General features: G+C 59.8%; 1 protein-coding gene across 1 annotated transcript; it reads right to left on the bottom strand.

Annotated features, from left to right (window-relative positions):
- Positions 1 to 4,368: 4,368 nt before the first annotated feature.
- On the bottom strand, positions 4,369 to 18,900 carry MST1R (macrophage stimulating 1 receptor; the record flags this gene model as incomplete). The annotated part of the gene is made up of 20 exons (XM_080696649.1): positions 4,369 to 4,624; positions 6,928 to 7,064; positions 7,288 to 7,453; positions 8,566 to 8,675; positions 8,761 to 8,942; positions 9,066 to 9,146; positions 9,908 to 10,114; positions 10,186 to 10,287; positions 10,426 to 10,591; positions 10,671 to 10,817; positions 10,922 to 11,131; positions 11,226 to 11,319; positions 11,410 to 11,577; positions 11,878 to 12,014; positions 12,119 to 12,284; positions 12,591 to 12,751; positions 13,038 to 13,208; positions 13,349 to 13,477; positions 13,544 to 13,732; positions 17,665 to 18,900. The coding sequence occupies 20 exons, from the start codon at positions 18,898 to 18,900 to the stop codon at positions 4,369 to 4,371; spliced, it is 4,215 nt and encodes a 1,404-aa protein (XP_080552775.1).
- Positions 18,901 to 22,238: the final 3,338 nt, after the last annotated feature.

Genomic DNA, 22,238 nt, shown 5'->3' with positions numbered 1-22,238 from the left:
GTGACCCCTCTGCTGTGATGTGTTGCAGCTTAAAAATAGCCACAATGAACGGCTCTAAGCCCCAGTTGACTCAAGCTTACGTAACTCTGCGTGAAAGATGGCCAGCCACACCTGCCCAGAGGGAGGCATCAGCACAGCTGCCCTGCCTGCTGCCCACAGCTGGCTCAGGGGCTGGCTGAGCTCCTCACCCCCTCGGCAGCAGCCCCCATCCAGAAACTAGCACAAGGCAGGAAAGGGAGGGTGGTAAGGAGGTGCCAACACCCACAGAGGCACTGACTGCCAGAGAGGGACCTGGGCAAAACACCCTCCTGCAGGGGCAGCACGGGACCCAGGCCCAGTGCCGGGACGGGCTGGGCGTGGTGTGGTGCGCCAACCTCTGATTCCAGTACTTGGGAGGCTAAGACAAGGAGGATCGCAGGTTTGAGGCCAGCCTCAGCAAAACTTAACGGAAGCCCTGTTTCAAAGTAAAGAGAGCTGGAGGTATAGCTCAGACATAGAATGCCTCTGGGTTCAATCCCCAGTACCAAAATAAAAAAACACGGGAGAACAGATGACTGGGTCTGAGAAATGACTAGGGGTCCCCAAGGCAGCTGTGCCCGGTGAAGAAGCGCTCCCTGGCTTGCAGGGACTTGTCGGCAAGACTGCCGTTTGCCTGCAGCTCAGTGCCGGGGAGCCCGGGGAGCCCGGGGAGCCGTCTCCTCTGGAGCTCCTAATTCTCCATGATTGGGCTGCAGCATCCCGCGAGGGCCTTGTCCACATCCACCAGGAGGGAGGCTTCAAAGCTCACCGCATCTTGTGATCGCGGCCACCGGCTGCTTCAGCCTCCGCCCAGCCTTTTCCTGAGGCATCCCGGATCCCGGACCCCAAATGCACAGTCTGTGACTGGCCAGAGCGTGCAGTGGCTGGAGCAGCCTGAAGGTTGGGAGGGGGCGCTGCCGCCACTGGGTCCTTTGCACATACGGCGCCCGCCGAGGGGTGTTTCCCTCAGCTCCCACCCGAGTCCCACACAGGAGCAGCCATGGGCCTGGCCTGAGGTTGCACAGGGCACCGGGGAGACTGGCTTCGCAGTGGGGATATGGCCTGGCCCTCAGGCGGGACACCCCAGGCCCCTCTCTGAGCCCTTGGGTCCCTGGGAAAATTCCCTGAGAGGCTGGGGCCAAGGTATAATGGGACTCTCAGGCCAGACTAATGATTCCCGTGTCAGAGCAGGTCAGTCTACCCTGGGCATGCCCTCCAGGTGCCAGGCGACAGTGACAGCAGCGGGCAGTCAGGAGGCTGTGACTCACCCCGCTTCCTCCGCCAGTGCCACCCTGGCCTCCCCAGCCCCACTGGGCTGCAGTGGAGGTAGTGGGGCTGCTGCCAGCTCCCCGTGGATCTTGATGTGAAGGCCAGGTTTCCAGGGCCCGGGGGGAAGCCTCTTTCCCCCATCCTACCCCGGGGCAAGCCTGGCCTCCTGTGGCCACCAGCACTTCCCCTTGCCCTGGCCACCTGCCCCCAGCCATCCCAGGGGGCCTTCCCAGTCCTGGGGGCCACTCAGAAGCCGCCCCCGTCACCCTAGCACCCTTGCAGGCTAGAAATGGCCCCTACCTGTCCTCTCCCGACCCTAGTCACTATTTTGAAACCCCGACACAGTTCTTAGCTCCTAACACTCTGGATGGAGTTGGGACTATCAGATGACTCTAAAAATGGAACTCAAGCAGGCCGTGGTGGCGCACACTTGTAATCCCAGCATTTGGGAGGCTGAGACAGGAGGATCGCGGTTTGCAGCCAGCCTCAGCTACTTGGTGAGGCCCTTTGCAACTCAGTGAGACCCTGTTTCAAGAATAAAGAATGAAAAGTAGGGGTTGGGGATTTGGCTGAGTGGCAGAGCGCTTGCCTAGCATGCGCAAAGCTCTGGGTTCGATCCTCGGCCCCATAAAAAAAACAGTCGAAAAAAGTATAAAAAAAATACAAAATCAAAGAATAAAAAGTAGGGCTGGGGGTGTCGCTTGGAGGTAGAATGCCCCTGGGTTCCACCCCCAGTACTGCAAACAACAACACACACAAAAAAACAAGTAAAAATAAAAATGGAACTCAGAGCTTGGGGGGCTGCAGAAGTTGGGGGTGGGCAGCTGGGCCGCAACTGGGATGCTGCCTGGGGAAACCTGGCCTGAGAGGCCCTTGGCCCTGACACAGGCCCAAAGCCCCACGTTCTGCTCCACAGGAAACCTGCGCCTCCCCCTTCAGAGCTCTCTCCCTCTCTGCCCTCCGGCCCCCTTCGTGCTGCGTGCCCCTCCTGTCCAGAGACCCCTTTCTTCTCGGAGCCCCTCTCTGTGGATAGTGGGGAAGGAACCCTGGGCCTCCTCACCTGCCACCCACCCAGGGCTTAGGCACATGAGTGGCCCTCACACCTCAGCACGGGGCCACAGGATGCCGGCTATGAGACAAGTCGGAGGGACAGAGAGCGCTCCTTCCGACTGCAGCTGAGGACGCGCTCCAGGACACTCTGCTTCCCGCTCTCCCAGCCAGAGACCACACACACACACACACACACACACACGCACACACACACACACACGCACACTCACGGTCAACCTCCGCCAGCTAAGAGACATGGGAGGTGTAGCCTTAAGCAGGCAGCCGGTCTCTGGCCACCTGCAGCTCACGGCCCCTCATCTCTGGGCCCCTGGCCTCCAGCAGAAGAGCCCCTTCCAAGTCTTACCCACCTGTAGGACTGAGCCTCTCTGCTGGCCTGCGGTGACAGCTCGGGTAGCAGGGTGCGTGGAGAATAGCTGGGCAGCTATTCTCACTCTGCTTAGGAGGGGCGCTGGCTCTAAACCCAGGGTGACCATACACAGGTGGCGATCAGAGGGGTGAGCCCGCCCTGCCCCGAGGGCGAGCTGGGAATCTCCCAGCTGGAGGGATGGAGGCCCTGGGGTGGGGTGCAGTGGGGAGAGGTTCCTGAGCAAGGGGGAGTGTGTGCCGGTGCAAGGACATGTGCCATTGGTTCAAGGCCAGTCTCAGCAATATAGTAAGGCTCTCAGTACCTTAGCAAGACCTTGCTTCCAAATAAAAAATAATATGGGGCTAGGGTTGTGGCTCAGATTTAGAACACCCCTGGGTTTGATCTCCAGTACCAAAAATAAATAAATAGATAAAAAATACAGTAAAGAGGTATAATCCCAGCATATGGGAGGCTGAGACAAGAGGATCACAGTTCACGGACAGCCTCAGCTACTTAGTGAGGCCCTCTGCAACTCAGTAAGAACCTGTTTCAAAATAAAGAATAAAAAATAGAGCTGGGGGTGTCGCTCAGAGGTAGAATGCCCCTGGGTTCCATCCCCAGTACTACCAAAAAATATGTTTTTAAATCCAGTAAAAAGGGCTGGGGGTGTAGCTCGGATACAGAATGTCCCTGGGTTCAATCCTCAGTACCAAAACAAGCAAAGGAAAACTCGATGAGGGGGCGCCTCCTCCTCCACAGAAGCCGTCCCTCCAGGGGCTACTGTGCAGTGGCCTGGGCGAGCGAGGACACTGGCTGGGCCAGCGGCACCTGGAAGCTGGTGCTGAGGCCTTGCTGCCCACTCCTCGATCAAGGTTGCAAGGCAGTGTGGGCGGCTCCGGGCTCTGTAGGGGTGGGGCACAGTGCAGGTGTGGAGGGGCCCTGGAGAGGTGCCGGGGCAGGACCGAACCTGGCAGCTGCCTGCGCGGCCTCGGGCCCCAGGGCCTGCAATATGGTCTGGACCTCGCCCACTGTCCCTGTGCGCACAGGCTTCCCAGCCACAGGGCCTTTGCATGTGCCGCTTGCTCAGTGGAAACGCTTCCCTCTGCTTCTGGCCAATCTGCCCCACCTGACGGGATCTTAGCAGAAGTGTCACCTGCCAGGAGGCCTCCTTCGTCTCCCCAGGCACCGCTAAAGCCAGCCCTCCATTTCCTTATGCAACCACTTGTTACTTTGGTGTGGCATTTGCACTGAGACGGTCACGCTTTGCGGTTGTCTTCCTTTTTATTTTGTGCTTTGTGTGGTGGCCTGTCGTCCCACGCCTGGCACAGTATGGACTTCACATTTGGAGCTTGAGTAAGAACCTCCCAGTCGCTTTTTTTTCCCTTCAAGTTTCAGCATCTCTGTGGCCACCGCTGAGTCCCCTGTGCGCAGCAGGCAGGGCACAGGGCAGGCATTCCATACATTCACGCCGCAGAAGGATCCCCTGCACAGGCGGCGCGAGGGGCCTGCAGCATCCTGCGTCCTGACCCGCCCTAGGCCTCAGAAGGCTACAGGGCAGGCACAAGGTGGGCTCCATCGCCCTCCAACTGGCACTCTCGGAGGCGGCTCAGAGGCTGCTCAGAGCCGCGAAGTGGGTCCAGCCCCATGGGCTCACCGGGCTCAGGTCAGGTGGGCAGAGGCGGCTCTGAGAGGGGCCGGGGCCGCGCCGTGCTCCTGTGCCCGGGGGAGGGCTGTGTCTGCTCGGGCAGCCCGTGCACCTCGTCCAGGGCCGCGGGGCCTAGGTTCACGTAGACGACACACAGTCGCACGTAGTGGTCCCCAAGCAGCGAGGACACTACCCGCTCCACCTCCGACACGAGCTCTCCGAAGGTGGGGCGCGCCGCGGGGTCCGCATCCCAGCACTGCCGCATCACCAGGTACCTGAGGAGAGCGGGGTCAGGCACACCCACCCGGCCCCAGCTGCCACCTGCAGGTGCCCATGGAGTCAATCCCCAGTTCCAAGAAAAAAAAAAGCCAGCCTCGGCAACTCAGTGAGGCTCTTGGCAACTTAGTGAGGCCCTGTTTCCTGTTTCCAAATAAGAAATAAAATTGACACCAGGCGTGGCAGTGCACACTTGTAATCCCCGTGCTTGGGAGGCGGAGACAGGAGGATTGCGCAGGTTCGAAGCCAGCCACGCTGGCTTAAGAGACCCTGTTTCCAAATAAAAAGTATAAAATAGGTCTGGGAGTGTAGCCCGGAGGTAAAAGGGCTTCCAAGAACCCCAGTACCACCAAAAAAAGGGGGGGGCTGGGGGGGTGCAGCGTGGAGGTAGAATGCCCCTGGATTCTATCCCCAGTATTGCAAAATCAAAAACAAAACAAAAATGAAATAAAATTGAACTGAGTGTAGCTTGGAGGTATAATGCCCGTGTTTGATTCCTACTACAAAAAAATTAAAAATAAATACTGAAAGGTCTGAGCCGCTGCCCTGCAAGGGGGGGTGGAAGCCCAGGAGGCAGAAAGGACCCGCCTCCTTACCTCCGAGAGAGTTCCGTGTGAACCTAAAAAGAAGAGGTCCCCCGCCCCAAGGGAGACGAAGAGACAGACAGAGAAAGAGACACACACAGACAGAGAGAGGCAGATGCGCGCTCACTCCCTCGCTCCCGGAGCGGGGCAGGGGAAGGAACTGCCTGTGATGGCGGGCGGCTGACCCTCTGGACGAATAAAGGCTTTGGGCGTCTCTATATCGGACTCGCACGTATATCTGTGGGTGCCGGAGGGACCCGCTGTGCTTATTTCAAACAAATACATAAATAAATATAGGGCTGGGTGTAGCTCAGAGGTAGAATGCCCCTGGGTTTAATCCCCAGTAGCACCAAAAAAAAAAAAATTGTGTATCTATTTGTATATACAGGATCTTGCTGAGCTGCCGGGGGTCTGCCAAGTTGCTGAGGCTGGCCTTGAGCCTGCAAGCCTGTCTCAACCTCCCAGTACTGGGGTCACGGGCGTGGCACCGAGCCTGGCCCTACTTATCTTTGCCTTTGCTAAGTTGCCTGGGCTGGCCTCCAGTAGCTGGGACCACAGGCGTGAGCCTCCACGCCTGGCTTTCATCACCCGTCCTCCCCAGAACCCGCAAGGGAGTCAAGGCAATGAAAAGTCCTGGAGGAGGAGGGCTGGGGCGCGGAAGGTGCCATGGTTCTTCAACCAGGCTCCTGGTGGCCTGTTGGGCCCAGAGCCTTGGGCGGCCAGCATCTCGGGGATGTCATGTCTGCCGTACACACAGTACCTCACAATGTCTGGGGGCTCTGTTCTCATCCCCACTTTACAGATGAGCAGACCGAGGCCCCCCAGGACTTGTCCTGGGGCAGCGGACACCGTGGATACCCCTCAGAGCCCCTTCAACCCGCAGGACTTGCAGCCCCTGCTGGCTCTTGGCTTAATCCTCTCCAGGATTAGAGAACTGCCCATGCTCACACCCTCACCAGGGACAGCCTGCCCTCAGGCACTGACTCCTCATATTAGGGGCTGCCCCTTGCTCGGCTCCAGGAAACGCTCGCACCCCGCTGCATGCGGTCACAGCCCCTCTCCTGCCCAGCTCCGCGTCCCTGCTGCGACTGACCGGGGTCCTGTTCAGAGCCTTGGCGGGCTCCTGCCCTGGTGAATGGATGAGAAAGGCCCAGCACAAGGGCTGCTCACACCCTCTCTGGAGCACGGCCTGGGACAGGAGTCTCCGGCTTTTACCTGTGACCTGGTTCTTCCTGTTGGAACCGCGCAGACCTGAGCCAGCTGAGGCATGTCTGCGGCCCAGGCAGCCAAGCCCACCCCGCAGGCGCGGGTGCTGCCGCCATCCCTCTGGGAACAGGACCTGAAACTGCACCCAGTGACACAGCCCTGCTCTGGAGATGCGGTGGGGCTGGCCTTTGAGCTAGGGGATCCTTTCCTTGAGGTTCAGTGAGCGGGAAAGACAGAAAACAGCCCCCTTCTAAGGGAAGGAGGGCGGGAGAGCCAGGAAACCAAACCACAACCAAGCCTCAACCCAGACTGAGCTGGAATGCGGTTACCATGGCAACCCCAAGGTCTTCAGCCTCCTGCACAGGGGCGGGACCAGTCCACAGATGAAGAAACTGAGGCCCAGAGAGGATCCCTTTCCTGATCAGCCAGAGGACCAGCCAGAAAGCCATGCAGAGCCCTTCTCCTCGCCTGTCTCTGGGCCCAGTTCCCTCCCACTACCACCGCACACTCACAGAGAATCTGGACAATACTCGGGCTGGGGCAGGCGCCGGCCCTGGGACAGGAAGTCGATGAGGTCAAAAGGGTCGACGTGGGGGTACGGTGGGGCACCCCGTGTCAGCAGTTCCCACAGCAGCACACCAAACGACCACTGTGTGAGGGGAGGAGGAGGCTGAGCTCACACGCCAAACTGGGGTGCAGAGCCTCTGCCTCCCAGCATCCCCCGCAGGAGCCTGCCCTCCGCTTGGGGCTCACTGGCCAACGCCACACAGCGTCTCCCTCGGTCCCCACCTCCGCCGGGCCTGGACGGCGACTTGGGGCTTGCCTAGCCTGGGGCTGCCCTGGGCGCCGAGCGCGGGGCACGCGGGCCTCACCACATCAGACTTGGTGGTGAACCTGTAGGTCTGAAGACTTTCCAGCGCCATCCACTTGACAGGGAGGCGCGCGTGGTGCTGCCGCCGCACACTGTAGTACTCCTTGTCCAGGACGTCGCGGGCCAGACCGAAGTCGGCCACCTTCACCGTGAACGACTCGTCTAGCCTGGGGGCGGAAGCCATACTTAGAGCTGGCTCCTTCCAGGCCTGGGCCCATCTGTTCCAGACCCTTCTGAGCCATAGCGTCCAGGCCAGGCCTGTAGTGGGCAGACAGAAACACGGAGGCAGAGGACATGCCCCGGGCTGCAACAAAGCCCAGCTGGGCGCTTTTGGGTTTTTTTGCGGGATGGGGGCAGGGCAGTACTAGGGATTGAACTTGGGCATGCCACCACTGAGCTACAGAGCTACACCCCGGACCTTCTGGTGTGTGGTACTGGGGATTAAGCGCAGGGGTATGCAACCCAAACTATGGCCACAGCCTATTTTATCTACCTATTTATCTACCTATCTCTATCAGGACTAGAGACTAAACCCAGGATCATTCTGCCTCTGAGCTGCACCCCAGCCCTGTTTTATACTTTATTTTATTTTGATTTATTTATTTATTTATTTATTTGCTTTACTGAGGATGGAGCCCGGGGGCATTCTGCCTCTGAGCTGCACCCCAGCCCTGTTTTTATTCCTTATTTTTGAGACAGGCCTCACTGAGTTGCGCTTCCTTCACTGTGAACGACTCATCCAGCCTGGGAGGCGGAAAAAAGTAGTGAGCTACGACCTCACTGAGCAGTAGCTGAGGCTGTCCTTGAACCATGATCCTCTGTTTCAGCCTCCCAAATGCTGGGATTACAAGCGCGCGCCACCATGCCCAGATCTATTTTATACTTTTTTTGTGGTACTGGGGGTGGAACTCAGAGGCTTCCTACCTCCGGCTATACTCCCAGACCTTTTTAATACTTTATTTGGAAACAGGGTCTCACTAAGTTGCTGAGAGCCTCACTAAGTAGCTGAGGCTGGCTTCGAACCCGTGTGATCCTCCTGTCTCAGCCTCCCAAGCGCGGGGATTACAAGCGTGCGCCACCACGCCCGGCTCCCAGAGCCTTCTGTTTTTATTTTGAGGCAGTGTCTTGGTAAGCTGCCCAGGCTGGCCTGGAGCTTGCGGTGCTCCCGCCTTGGACTCCCTGCGCGCCGCCCGGCCTGGCTTGAGCGGGCTCCTCCTGAGGTGCCAGGCGGCCTGGCACCCTCATGCCCGCCCCATGGCCCCCGCTCCCCCGGGCTCACATGCAGTTGCGTGCAGCCAGGTCCCTGTGCACGAACTTCTGCTGCGCCAGGTACTCCATGCCCTGGGCCACCTGCAGGCCGAAGCTGACGAGGTCCTTCACGGTGGGGTTCTGGGGGACAGGGGTGGTAAGCGAGGGCAGCGCCATCTCCCATGCCCCGGACGCAGCCCCGGGCCCGCGCCAGCTAGGCACTGACCCTCTGAGGCGAGCGGATGAAATGAAGCAGGTCTCCGTGGCACATGAAGGGCAGCAGCACGCGGGGCAGCCCCTCGGGCGGCACCGTGATGCCAATGAGCGCCAGCACGTTGGGGTGGCGCAGGCTGCGCATGAGCAGCCCCTCCCGCAGGAAGGCCTCCACCTCCTGCACGTCTGTGATGCCTGTGGAGGGGCTCGGCTCAGGCCCAGGCTCGCACGGAGGAAGGAGGAAGCCACTCTGCTCCCGCCACGCGCCAGGTGGCACCTCCCAGCCTGGGGCTCCTGCTGCCAGCGGCCCCCACTTACGACTCAGCGACTTGATAGCACAGTGGACTCGGTTCTGGGCCTCGTCTGTGTATTCTCCATGGTAAACAACTCCAAAATGACCTGTGAGAGGAGGTGGAGGGGCCCTGGCGCCCAGGCTCCCAGCACACGCCCTCGCTGTCCAGCAGGCCTCAGGCCACCACTAGCCGAATGGACGGTGGAAATTAGCGGCTGCTAACTACCGGCGGAGCCCGGCCTGCTGTGCCTACTTCATCCCCCTGGGGGGTACAGAGTTCTCTCTCTTTTTTGGGGGGTACTAGGAACGGAACCCAGGGACAGTCTACCTTTAAGCTACACCCCCAGCACTATTTTTTTCTTTATTTTGAAACGGGGTCTCACTGAGTTGCAGAGGGCCTAAGTAGCTGAGGCTGTCCACGAGCCGAGATCCTCCTGTTTCAGCCTCCCAAATGCTGGGGTTACAAGTATGCGTCACCACGCCCGGCTCAGAATTCTCTCTCCCTCTCTCTCTTTTGTGGTACTAGGGATGGAACTCACCGGCTTTTGTACCAATGAACTCTACCCCCGGCCCTATTATTTTATTCTTTATTTTGAAATAGGGTCTCACTGAGTTGCAAAGGGCCTCACTAAGTAGCTGAGGCTGTCCGCAAACTGTGATCCCCTGGTCTCAGCCTCCCCAATGCTGGGATTACAAGGGTGCGCCACCACGCCCGGCTCAGAATTCTCTTAATCCCCATTGCACAGATGAGTAAATAGAGGATCAGACAGGCCAAGTGGGACACTCAAGGGCACCCAGGCTGAAGCCAAAGCAGAGTCTGGGCAGTCACCTCAGGACTCCGTTGCTGTCACAGCCCCGGCCCCCATACCTTTGCCTATGACTCGGTCGCTGTGGGTGACCACCCGCTCGTGGGGAATCAGCACGTCCTTGACCTCAGCCAGGAGTGCAGGGTCCAGGTCGCTGAGCTGGACAGACTCAGTCTGCAGCAGCGGGGCGCAGGGCCCATCCCTGCCCTCTGAGGAGGCAGCTCCGGGAGCCCGCGTGGTAGAGCCAGGACAGTCAAGAGGAGACAGCGCTGTTGGGGAGAGGGCATGAGAGGCCCGCAGGGAAGGGCTGGCCCCGCCTTCAGCGCCTGCACCATCTCACCGAGGCCATCTGTGTGGTCGGCGCCCGGGCAGAGCACTGGCAGCAGCATGGCTTCGGCGGTCTGGTCCAGGGAGGCCAAGTCTTCGAGGTTGGAAGAAAGGACTGTGGAGAGAGAGCCTGGGTGGCCAGCCTCTCCAGATGCCTGGGGGAGCCTGGAGCCTGGGCGAGCGAAGCCACGGGCGCCTCGGGGACAACACCGTTTGTGAGTGGGGCCAGATGGGGTGGACATGGCCAGCTCACCAAGCTGCTTTCTCCTCCGCCGGTGGTTGAAGAAGAACACGGTGGCCAGCAAAGCCACAAGGAGGAGCAGGGCCAGCAGGATAACCAGCAGCGTACTCTGCGGGACCCCCTTTGCCCGGGGTCGCAGCACTCTGCCCAGGACCTGACACCCTCCATCCACGCAGACCTGGGCACAGACGAGAGCTCTGGCTCAGGCTGTGGGCACCCAGCCCCCGGCCCCACCAAAGACCAGCCAGGCTGCCTACCCGCAGTGGAGCACCGTCGCTGCCCAGTTGCAGGGACGGTGGGAGGGGGCACACCACCACGTCCCCCCTGAGCTCGTGCTGGCAGCTCTCACCGCCCACGGTCACGTTCACACCCACACAGGTCGCCACAGCACCCAGCCCGATGTACTGCAGAGACAGGCATGAGGACAGGCCAGCGGCCCCGCCCACCCGCAACACGCCCCGCCCACAGCCCCGCCCACATAGCCACACCCAGCCACGCCCACACCTACCTCAAACTTAACAGAGCGCTCCTCAGGCTTTAGTGGGGCCAAGTCACCCCTGGGTGGGCTGGGTGGGGGCAGGAAGCGAAAGCCGGGCAGCGTGAAGCCAGCAGCTCCGTCTCCCCGGGCACTCAGATTCCCTGTCACCCAGCCCCGGGGGCTGCGGACCTGGTATTCAGGCAAGGCGCACCGGTGCTCCTCCGGAAGCCGGCCCTCACACTGCCCGGACGCAGGGGAAGGGTCAGGCAGGCGCCCACTGGTGGCCGGCTGGTCCCTGCGCCAGCCTCCCTCTGTCCTGCCCGGCGCTGCTCACCCTGTTCTCCACAGCCTTCTGCCCGTCGTGGAAGGACAGCGCCAGGTGCCACGCGGAGGTCAGATGCTGGCCACAGACTGTGACGTGGGAGCCGCTGTGGGGACAGCGGGGGTGTGTTCGGGGTGCACTCCAACCCAGCTCCCGCAGCCTCAGAGGCCGCTGGGGGAGAGGAGGTGGCACTTACGTGTAGCCGCAGTCAGGGCTGATACCCAGCACCACGGGGTCCTCTCGATAGTGGTAGTAGAAGGTCTGGGGGCCAAACACCTCGGCGCCTCCCACCTGCAGGCGAAGGGGGACTCTGGCCACAGCAGCCCCAGGGGGCGTGGCGCATAAAATCTGCCCTTCGCTGACCCTGCAGGAAGGAGGGATTGGGCTCAGGGCCCCTTATCATAGCCTGCCAGCCCCTCTTCCGGCTCCTCTGTTAACCCCCCACACACTCCAGGGAGCCGTCTGAAAGTAGGGTGGTCCCGACAAGACTCCCAGTCGGCAGGGAGGAAACAAATTCCTCAGCGCCCGGCTGGGGTCCTGGACTCCGCAGGCTCTCCTGCCTCTGAGCTGGGGGCAGATACTTCCTCCTGACCCCATCCCACAGTGCCTCTCTGCCTGCACGTCTGTGAGACTCCCGGGGGGCCCTGTGGCCCCAGCACCTCACCGTTTCAAGTAGCACTCAGTTCTGTTGAGCAGCACTGCCCGGCTGGTGCCTATAGACAGGCCCCGGCCTTCGAGGGTGAGACAGGTGCCCCCGGCCCGTGGGCCAAAGAGGGGCCGTACTGCCATCAGCACAGGTTCCTAAGGAGGGCACAGGGTGGCTCAGTGGGAACGGGCCTCCACTCCATGCCTTCCCTTCTTCCTGCCACCACTGGCCTAGGGCACAGACGGGGAGGTAGCCTCACCATGAAAGAGAAGCCTCCCAGCTCGGAGGTGCCGTCCACCCGGAAGTACTTGCCGGGTGGCATATTAGTCACCACGAGGCGGACACTGGCAGCTCCCGCCGTCTGGGTGGCCGAGGGCTCCAGCTCGCACATAAGCTCCTCTACAAAGTCCTTCCGGAACACTGGGCTAGGGCAGCGGGGGGCTGAGGTCAGTCAGGAAGGGGACGGGCCTGGCTGCACGCTCGCAGGAGTCCAGGGCTCCTTGACCCCACAATATCTTCTTCCCACCCGTGCCTTCCTCGGGGCAGCAGGATTGAACAGGGCAGGGACACAAACCTCGCCAAGCCTGTGACCAAATTGATAGGCAGGCCACACGAAGGTTCAGAAGGGACAGAGAGGTCTCCCCAGACGTGAAGCACATGGAGCCATACCCCTTGCCCCAGGGACACGGTCTCCGGGGAGCGGGACAGGGAGGGCAGAGAGCAGCTTGTACCTGATGGGGGAGGTGTCCTTGGGCAGCAGCCGGCAGGAGCTCTGGCCCACGGTGACCTGGTGCGTCCCCTCAGGGATGAGGGCACCAGGGTGCAGATAGAAGTTGGAGCCACACAAGGTCAGCCTCGTGCTGCCCCTCAGGGGCCCGCTGTCAGGGTAGAACTGGGGCGGGGGCACGCAGCCTGAGTTTGTGTGTGGGGCTGGGTCCTCTCAGCCCTGGCTGCCCCCCACATGCCCTCGTGCCCCCTGCCTGGCCTGTACTCCAGGCATTCTGGGTCACTGGCTAGCCCTTATTCAAGCACTTTCCTGCCCCCCCCCCGAGTCTTTGCTGTCCCCTTTCTCTGCCAGTGACGCCCTTCCTGTGGGTACTGAAGACATTCGAGGCCTGGGGACCCCATCTCAGGCTCCGATTAGCCCATCCTTAATCGTGTCCTGCCAGGGAAACTACCTTGGTAAGCTCAGGTGGACAGTGGTCCTGTTGCCAGGCACTGGGACACTCCTCCTTCCTGCCACACATGTCCCCGCACCAGCCACAGCCCATGAAATGCTGCGCCCGCAGGCAGCTCCCGCAGCTGAGGAAGTGGTGGCACCCAGGCCCTTGGATAGGCACCTGGAAGACCTGGGGAGACACACCGGCAGCTCAGGGGTGCCTGGCCGAGGCGCCGGGGCCCACTGCCGAATGGGTGGGGAGGCCCGATGCCACCGCCTCTCCAGACTGGACAGGGAGGCTGCCGTCCTCCCTGGCCCTGCCCACCTCACCTGGTCCCCAGAGGCGAAGAGTAGGTGGTCCCCGAGGCGACTGACGTCCGGGTGAACGGGCTGCCCCCCGTTGTCCAAGGAGAAGTTGGAGACGTACAGCAAGTAGTTAAGGGACCTGACCAGCTCCACCTGCGAGGTCAGCTGTGTGAGGAGGGGGCGGGGCCGAGACGTGGGGCGGGCGGGGGAGGAGCCTACCTGCAGGATCCGCCCATCGGCCGTGCCCATGTGGGCCACCGTGGCGTTGTCAAGACGTGTCACATGCAGGGCGGTGACCTGCACTGGTCCCAGCAGCCCGTTGAAGAGGTCCACACGTGGGAAGCTGCTGCGGACCAGCAGAGGGAAGTGGCGGCAGCTGATGTTGGGGCTGGGGGCCTTCAGGACGGGCTGAGGACAGAAAAGAGTGAGGGTTCAGCCCTGTGTGCGACCCCCCCGGGACCTCAGCCAGTGGTCACAGCAGCTCCAAACCCCAGCCCTCACTGGCCCGACTGGAGAAGGCGGTGGGCCTGCCAGTCAGGAGCAAGAAATGGGAAGGAAGGAGGCCCCGGCTCGGGCCAGCTCTTCTACCTGGCCTACCCTGCCAGTGTCCCTCTGGTAATGTCACTGACGCTTGCAGACCCCATCCCGTCCTACCGCCATCCTGTGGAGTGGAAACAGGCTGAGACCTGGCCACTGGTCCAAGGCCTCAGAGCCCTGCAGGAGGCCAAGTTAGAAGCCTGTGCTCGGCCGGGCGTGGTGGCGCAGGCTGGTAATTCCCGCGCTAGGGAGGTGGAGACAGGAGGATCGCGCAGGAGAGACCCTGTTTCCAAATAAAAAAAATATAAAAAATAGGTCTGGGAGTGTAGCCCGGAGGTAGAAGGGCTTCCGAGAACCCCAGTACCAAAAAAAAAAAAAAAAAAAAAAAAAAAAAAAAAAAAAAAGGCCTGTGCCCTTAGCCAGAGTCCTCTCTCGCCCCCTACTGGCTCTTCGTGCATCTACAAGTCACTTCAGCCAACCCCGTCCCTCCCAGGGAACTTGCCTAGGAGCTGCTGGCCAGCCAAGGGCGGAGCACGGTCCTTCTGCAAAGGTTCTGCACCATCTGCTGCTACCTAGACCTTCCTCGGCACGAGAGGGACATGCCGAAGCCCTGTGGCCGGGTGCTGCACTGCCTCTGGAGGCTGGGACACACTAACATCTTCCCTGCTCTTAGCGAGGGGGTGTCTGGAGGGGGCCTGCGTTTCCACGGAAGGATGCGGGAGTTTCTGGGAAAGTAAGAGGCCAGGGCATGAAGCTGATGTGCTGTGTCTGGGCTCAAGATGCAGGCGCGGCTCGATCGCCAGTCCAGGTGCTCTGGACTCCCCACCAGCCCCAGGGCACTCTTCCACTGCTGAGACCTGGGGCTGAGCAAGATCCCTGGGGGGCAGGAGCAGGTGCAGAGCTGGGCCTAGAACCCCGGCCCTGGGCCTGTGTCCCATGTGGGTAGGGTCTGAGACTTCCCTGAGAGGGAAGGCCCTGGCTCTGGCCGGAAGCCCGCCAGGTGTTTTCAGTATGATTCAGGGACAGGTGGGGCTCTAGGGCTGAACCCAGGCCCTAACCCAACCAGGGCCACACCTTGTTTGCTTCCTCTAGGCCCGGGGCCCTACCCTGGGTCCTAGGCTTGTCTAGAGGCCCCCAGTTCTTCAAAACACTTGCCATAGGTGTCCGATGCCCCACAGAGGCCCTACTTGAACCTAGGGAGCCCTCAGCCCTGGGCGGCCATAGGAGCACAGTGGGTGCTGCCCCTGTGGCTGCGTGCCCAGTCGCTGGGCAAACACTGGTCCACACACCTTTTGGAGCCCTGGCCAGACTGTGAGTAGGCGCAGTATTAGTCCTCCTGGTGCCTGGCACAGCCACGTCATATTGGATCGCTTTTTTTCTGTGTGTGTGGTCCTGGGGATGGAACCCAGGGGCATTCTACCTCTGAGTTGCACTCCCAGCCCTATTTCTTTCTTTCTTTCTTTTTTCTTTTCCTTTTTTTTTTTTTTTCAGCACTAGGGATGGAACCCAGGGGCATTCTACCTCTGAGTTACACTCCCAGCCCTATTTCTTTCTTTCTTTCTTTTTTCTTTTTCCTTTTTTTTTTTTTTTTCACCACTAGGGATGGAACCTAGGGGCATTCCACCTCCAAGCTACTACACCCCAACCCTATTTTATTATTTTTGAAACAGGGTCTCAGTAAGATGTGGAGGGCCTCACTAAGTAGCTGAGGCTGGCCATGAACCTGTGATCCCCCTGTCTCAGCCTCCAAGTACTGGGCTTATAATTGTGCGCCACCACGCCCGGCTCTGGATATCTTCGACCCAGTGACCACTAGCCAGGTTGGGAGTTTCTGACTTCCTGGAAGGAAGAAGATAGGGTCAGACAGGGCTGTTCAGTCCTAGGCAAGGAGTCCCCGCTTCCCTTGGGACTCTGAGTCCAGATGTGCCCAGCTGCCCTGCCCCAAACTATCACTAGCTACATTCCTAGCCCTCAAAGCAGCATTTTCTGTTTGATTTGTTGTGCTGTGAATTGAACCCAGGAGCATTCTACCCCTGCACTATACCCCAGCCCTGTATGTATGTATGTATGTATGTATTTACGGTACCAGGGATGGAACCCAGGGGCATTCTACCTCTGAGCTGTACCCCCAGCCCTATTTTTTATTCTTTATTTTAAAGCAGGTTCTCACTGAGTTGCAAAGGGCCTCACTAAGTAGCTGAGGCTGTCTGAGAACCATGTTCCTCTTGTCTCAGCCTCCCAAATGCTGGGATGACAAGCGTGCGCCACCACACACACCTGGCCTATTTACTTCTTTTTGCAGTAATGGGGGCTGAACCTAGGGGCCTTTTACCTCTGAGCTACATCAACAGCCCTCTTTCTTATCCTTTATTTTGAAACAGGCGCTCACTAAGCTGCAGAGGGCCTCGCTGGGTAGCTGAGGCTGGCTGCGAAACTGCGATCCTTCTGTCTCAGCCTTCCACATATTGAAAGCATGTGCCACCATGCCTGACTTTACTTTTTATTTATTTATTCATTCATTTATTTATCTTTGCGGGTCTGGGGATGGAACCCAGGGGCATTTGACCACCGAGCTACACCCCCTGCTCTACTTTTTTATTCTTTATTTTGAAACAGGGTCTCACTGAGTTGCGGAGGGCCTCACTAAGTAGCTGAGGCTGTCCGCAAACCCCAATCCTCCAATCTCAGCCTCCTGAATGCTGGGATTACAAGTTATGCCACCACGCCCGGCTACATTTTATTTTGAAACAGGGTCTGACTAAGTGGCAGAGGGACTCACTAGTTAGCTGAGACTAGCCCTGAACCTGCGATCCTCCTGCCTCAGCCTCCCAAGCACTGAGATTGCAGGTGTGTGCCACACACCCAGCAGAAGGTGGCATTTTCAGGAATGTCCTGCTTGTTTCTGTGCTCACTCCTGACACGGGCTGGAGAGAGCCTGAGAAGGGTCTGTAGGAAGGGGCCTCCCTTCATCGTGGGCCCTGAGCCCGCCGTCTGGGGCAGGGCCTCAGTCACACTGGCAGAGTCTGCGGTGGACCAGTTCCAGCCCCTCCTAAGCCTTTACTCATCCTTGGGTGTTTACAGTCGCTTGCACAAGCCTGGGGCGAGGCTTCCAGAACCTTCTGGAGCCAAGCTGCCTCCCCACTGTGTCCCACATCCTCTTGCAATCACCCTGCAGAGAACGGGTTAGTGACGACAGGCTATGCATGCTCCCCACCAACCCCCGACTTCTAAGCCCGGGAGGCTCCTGGGACCTGCTGGGGTCAGGTTCTCTACCAACTCCGCTCTCTCCCTTCTGGAAATCAGAGCAGACAGGGGCTTCCCTAAGGAAAGCGAAACCGCGGGCACGCGCTGGCGTCTGTGGGTCTGCAAGCATCTGCCCGGGTGTGTGCCTGTGTGTGTGTTTCTCCCCGTGGGGCCCCCAGGGCGTGAGGGGTGGGCAGACTGGGGGGGGGATGCTCATCATTCTACATAAAATGTGGGGGCTGTGCTGGCAGAGACAATTATGATGCAATCCCATTCTGACACAACCCGGGAAACTACCTAAAAAAATAAAAAAATCAGAGGCCGTGATGGCTGAGAGGCTGAAGGGGCTGCCTGGCCGGAAGATGAGCCTCCAGCGGGGCTGATGTCTGGCTGATTTCTCACCCCCCACACACGTAGGAATCCAGTAGAAGCAATGCCAGGGCTTCCCTCTGCACGCCCTCCCCTCCCGGCCAGCTCCCTCTCGGAGGAAAGGGAAGCAGCCTGTGCTGGGCCACCCAGAGCTGGCTGTTCACAGGTGAGGGCCCCTTCTTTCTGCTCACCGGATCAGGGCAATAACTGGGCGGCTGGAAGAAGTCCAGGCCTCGCTGGAGGCCAGGCTGGACAGGGGGCTCACAGCAGCGCTCCACGCCCTCCTCGATCTGGGTGTCCAGCAGGGCAATGGGGAAGGCACAGACGACGGACTTGGGGCCCAGGCCGGGGCCAGCATCCCTGCCGGTGGCAAAGACCCCAAAGAGCACCTCACTGCCCTCCACGATGCTCAGCTCCTTGGCGAGAAGGGCGCCCACCGGAGCGGAATGGGCCGCTCGGAGCACCGGGTAGGGCTGCCCGCTGCCCTCTGGGGCCCTGCGGCGACGGCGGCGTTTAGGCGCGAAGTGACAGTCGAGGATCAGCTCCCTGTAGTCGCTCAGCTCGGGCTCCAGGGCGCTGAGCCGGGCCAGGCGCGTCTGCAGGGCCCCGGCGGAGGCCGGCACGCCGGCAGGCTGCACGGCCAGGACGTAGACGAAGGCTCCCGAGCGGAAGCTGTGCACGTACTTGATACTGTAGGAGGCCAGGTGCTCGGGCAGCACCGACAACGAGGGGAATCCTGGCTCGAACCCCGTGGCGTCCGCCTTGAGGCGCCGGATGGACACCGAGCGCGGGCTAAAGCGGGTGGCCACGGCTGCGTCCAGCGACGACGCCACATAGAAGTAGGAAGCTTGGCCCTGCTCCACCACGGTGACGCGGGTGCCCAGCGGGCTGGCCACGCAGTCGGGGCAGTCCTCGGGGAGGTTGTGGCGGGTGGAGAAGAGGCAGTCAGGGGCTGCCAGATGCACAGAGGCTCCGTCGGGCTCCAGCTCATGCAGGAAGCAGCGGCCCTGCAGGCTGGAGCCACAGCTGACCAGCGCAGGCAGCGCGGGCTCCAGCACCAGCACCAAGGTGTCTGTGTCCTCTGCTGGGCCGTGGGTGCCGGGGCCACAGGCCGCACACGTCTGGCAGCGTGGATCCCCGGCCGGTCCGGTGGCCAAGCTCTCCACTAGCTGCAGGTCCGGCCCAAGCACGTGCAGGTGATTGCGCGTGGCCACAAACACGGCGCTCCCATCCCCGCCGCCGTCGTAGGTCGCCACGGCCTGTACGCGGCCGCCGGCGGAGAAGCTGGGTACCGAGTACCGCACATCAAAGTCGCGGGAGGCCGAGTAGGGCGTGCGCGGGCACTGCCAGTCCCGGCTCGCCGCGCACAGCCGCCAGAGCAGCAGCAGCGGCACCAGGGGGGCCCGCGCGCGCGGGGGCAGCGCCATGGGGTCCGGCCGGGCCGGGGCCCACTTGAGGTCCGCACTGAGGCTCGCGTCCAGCCGGCCCGAGCCCTTGGGCAGCCGGCGCCCTCCGGGCCTGTGACGCCCAGCGCCGTCCCCTGCCCTCGGGTCCCTGCCTAATCCCGAGGGCCCAGGTCCGGGACCCGACGCCGCCTCACCTGCCGCCGGCCGCGGAGCTCCCGGAGCAAAGGCCGCGGGCCGCGGGCGCGGCGGGGCGGGCCGGGGGAGGAGCCCGCGTCCCCGCCCAGCCGCGCTGCCCAGCCCCGGAGGCCGGGTCCCACACCTTCCCGCCGGCGCCGGCTTCTCGGTGGCCCTGGGCGGGAGCAGGTGGAGAGACCAGAGCTGGCCGGAGCCGTCACTGCCCGTCGAGTCCCCGCAAATACCCCGTCCAGGTGGAAGGCGGGCAGGACCACCTGGCTCCTGTTCCCTGGACCTAGCTCACCCCAACACCTGCAGACACCACTGCCCAGGGCCCGCCGGGCCGCCCTGCGGGGCGCAGAGACCCAGGTGCCCGAGGCCGAGCACGCGGGGCGCAGGGGCCCTGCCTCGGCGCGCCAGGCCTGAGTGTCAGAGGAAGGTGTGTTGTGCCCACCCAGCGGAGGCCTGCCCAGCTCTGAGCTGGCCACGGCCGCTGCGGTGACCCCCACAGCTGGCTGCAGGAACGACCTCTCCTTCCTGGGTCTGTCCCAATTCCCCTGATACAGAGAGAACATGGGATCGGGTTCCCAAGGCCTGAGTGTGTGTGTGTGGTACTTGGGATTGACCTCAGGGACATTACTACCTCCAAGCTATGCCCCCAGCCCTATTTTTTAGTCTTTTTAATTTTTATTTATTTATGTATTTATTTATTTTGGTGGTACTGAGGATGGAACCCGGGGACTTTTCTACCTCCAGGCTACACTCCCAGACCTATTTATACTTTATTTGGAAAAAGGGTCTCACTAAGTAGCTGAGGCTGGCTTTGAACCTGTGTGATCCTCTTGTCTCAGCCTCTCAGCATTGGGATTACAAGTGTGCTTATTCTTTTCATTTCTGAAACAGGGTCTCACTGACTTGTGAAGGGCCTCACTACATAGCTGAGGCTGTCTGCTGGCTTCAAACCTGTAGGGTCCTCCTGTCTCAACCTCCTAAATACTGGGATTACAAGCATGTGCCATCATACCCAGCCCTATTTTATTCATCTTTTTTTGCAGTACTGGAGATGTAACCCAGGAGAATTCTACCTCCGAGCTACACCTCTGGCCCCACTTTTTATTCTTAATTTTGAAGCAGGGTCTCACTGAGTTTCAAAAGGCCTCACTAAGTAGCTGAGGCTGGCCGAAAACCTGCGATCCTCCTGTCTTAGCCTCCCAAGTGCTAGAATTGCAAGCATGCGCCACCACGCCCGGCTTTATTCTTTGTTTTGAAACAGGGTCTCACTGAGTTTCAAAGGGCCTCACTAAGTAGCTGAGGCTGGCTGTGAACTTGCGATCCTGTTGTCTCAGCCTCCGAAGTACTGGGATTACAAGAGTGCGCCACCACACCCGACTTATTCTTTATTTTTATTTTTCAGTTTTTGTGGTACTGGGGATGGAACCCAGGGGCATTCTACCTTCAAGGTATGCCCCTAGCCCTATTTTTTATTCTTTACTTTGAAATAGGGTATCATTAAGTTGCAAAGAGCCTCACTAAGTAGCTGAGGCTGTTCGCGACCCACGACCCTCCTTGTCTCAGCCTCCCAAATTCTGGGATTAGCCAGGCATGGTGGGCACGCTTGTAATCCCCGCGCTTGGGAGGCTGAGACAGGAGGATCGCGCAGGTTCAAAGCCAGCCTCAGCTACTAAGTGAGGCTCTCAGCAACTTAGACCCTGTTTATAAATAAAATGTAAACTAGGTCTGGGAGTATAGCCCGGAGGTAGAAAGCCTCTGGGTTCCACCCACAGTACCACCTAAAAAAAAAAAAAATGCTGGGATTACAAGCGTGCACCACTTACGGCTCCCTGAGCTCACTCTTTCTTTCTTTCTTTCTTTTTTGTGGTACTGGGGGTGGAACCCAGGGGCTTTCTACCTCCGGGCTATACTCCCAGACCTATTTATACTTTATTTGGAGACAGGGTCTCACTAAGTTGCTGAGAGCCTCACTAAGTAGCTGAGGCTGGCTTCGAACCCGTGCGACCCTCCTGTCTCCGCCTCCCAAGCACTAGGATTCTGACCGTGCGTCACCACGCCGGGCTGCCCGGGTACCTCTAATCTGCACTGTAGATCTTCCTTTGTGTGTGTTTGAGTGTAGTACTGATGATGGAACCCAGCGGTGGTCCGTCTCTGAGCCACATCTTAGCCCCCATTTTATTTTATTTACTATTATTATTATTTGTGTGTGTGTGTGTGTGTGTGGTGCTGTGATTGAACCCAGGGGCATTCTACTCCTGAGCTATACCTTCAGGCCTACTTTCCTATCTTTTCTGGTACTGGGGATCGAACCCATGGGCATTCTACCATTAAGCTAAGCCCCCAGCCATACTTTTATTGTTTAATTTGAAACAGGGTCTCACTACATTGATGAGAATCTCACTACTTGCTGAGGCTCTTCTTGAACCTGCGATCCTGCTATCTCAGCCTCCCAAGTACTGGGATTACAGGGATGTGCCACCACGCCCAACTTTATTTTGAAACAAGGTCTCACTAAGTTGCAGATGGCTTTGCTGAGTTTCTGAGGCGGCCCTCCAACCTGCGATCCTCCTGTCTCAGCCTCCCAGGTACTGGATTACAGGCACGCACCACTGTGCCTGACTTCTGCTTTGCAAATCTTTCTGGGCCTCAGTCTTTCAGTCTCTGAAATGTACCTGCTTCTACTTTACCGTCTCCTTCACCTGGACTTCAGCAACGGTCCCTTGGCAGGCAGTCTCCTGCAGTACCAGAAGGGGTCCTGGGAAGATCTTCAGCCTGACAGCCCCTTCGGCCTGGTGGGCCTGCACCCTAGAGGGAGGGGATCTTCACCTGGTGGCCCTGGGCTGTTACTGGTGGGTTCCAGGCTGCAGTGGGTAAAGGTCTGGGGAGGAAGGAGCCACATGGGTTCGAGCCTGGCCCAGGGAGCCCTGCTTCCTCCATTTCCCACCTATTCCGTTCCAGGGAAGAACTCTGCTCTTCCCCGGGGGGGGGGGGGGGCAGGACTTCCCCTCTCCCAGGCCGAGCTCAGGGAGCTCCAGGTGACAAAGAGGAAAGGAACAGGGGCAGCCACACCCAGTGCCTAGAGGACACAGGCCAAGTAAGACACTCCCTTCCGGATCCAGAATTGGCCCGGAAATGAAGAAACAGTGGGTGAAAGCCCCGGCAGGTGCCAGCAT

This window comes from Muscardinus avellanarius (assembly GCF_963383645.1).
Source record: "Muscardinus avellanarius genome assembly, chromosome: 5".
Taxonomy (NCBI): Eukaryota; Metazoa; Chordata; class Mammalia; order Rodentia; family Gliridae; genus Muscardinus; species Muscardinus avellanarius.
The sequence above is the reverse complement of the archived record's forward strand: the minus strand, read 5'-3'. Positions and strand labels throughout refer to the sequence as shown.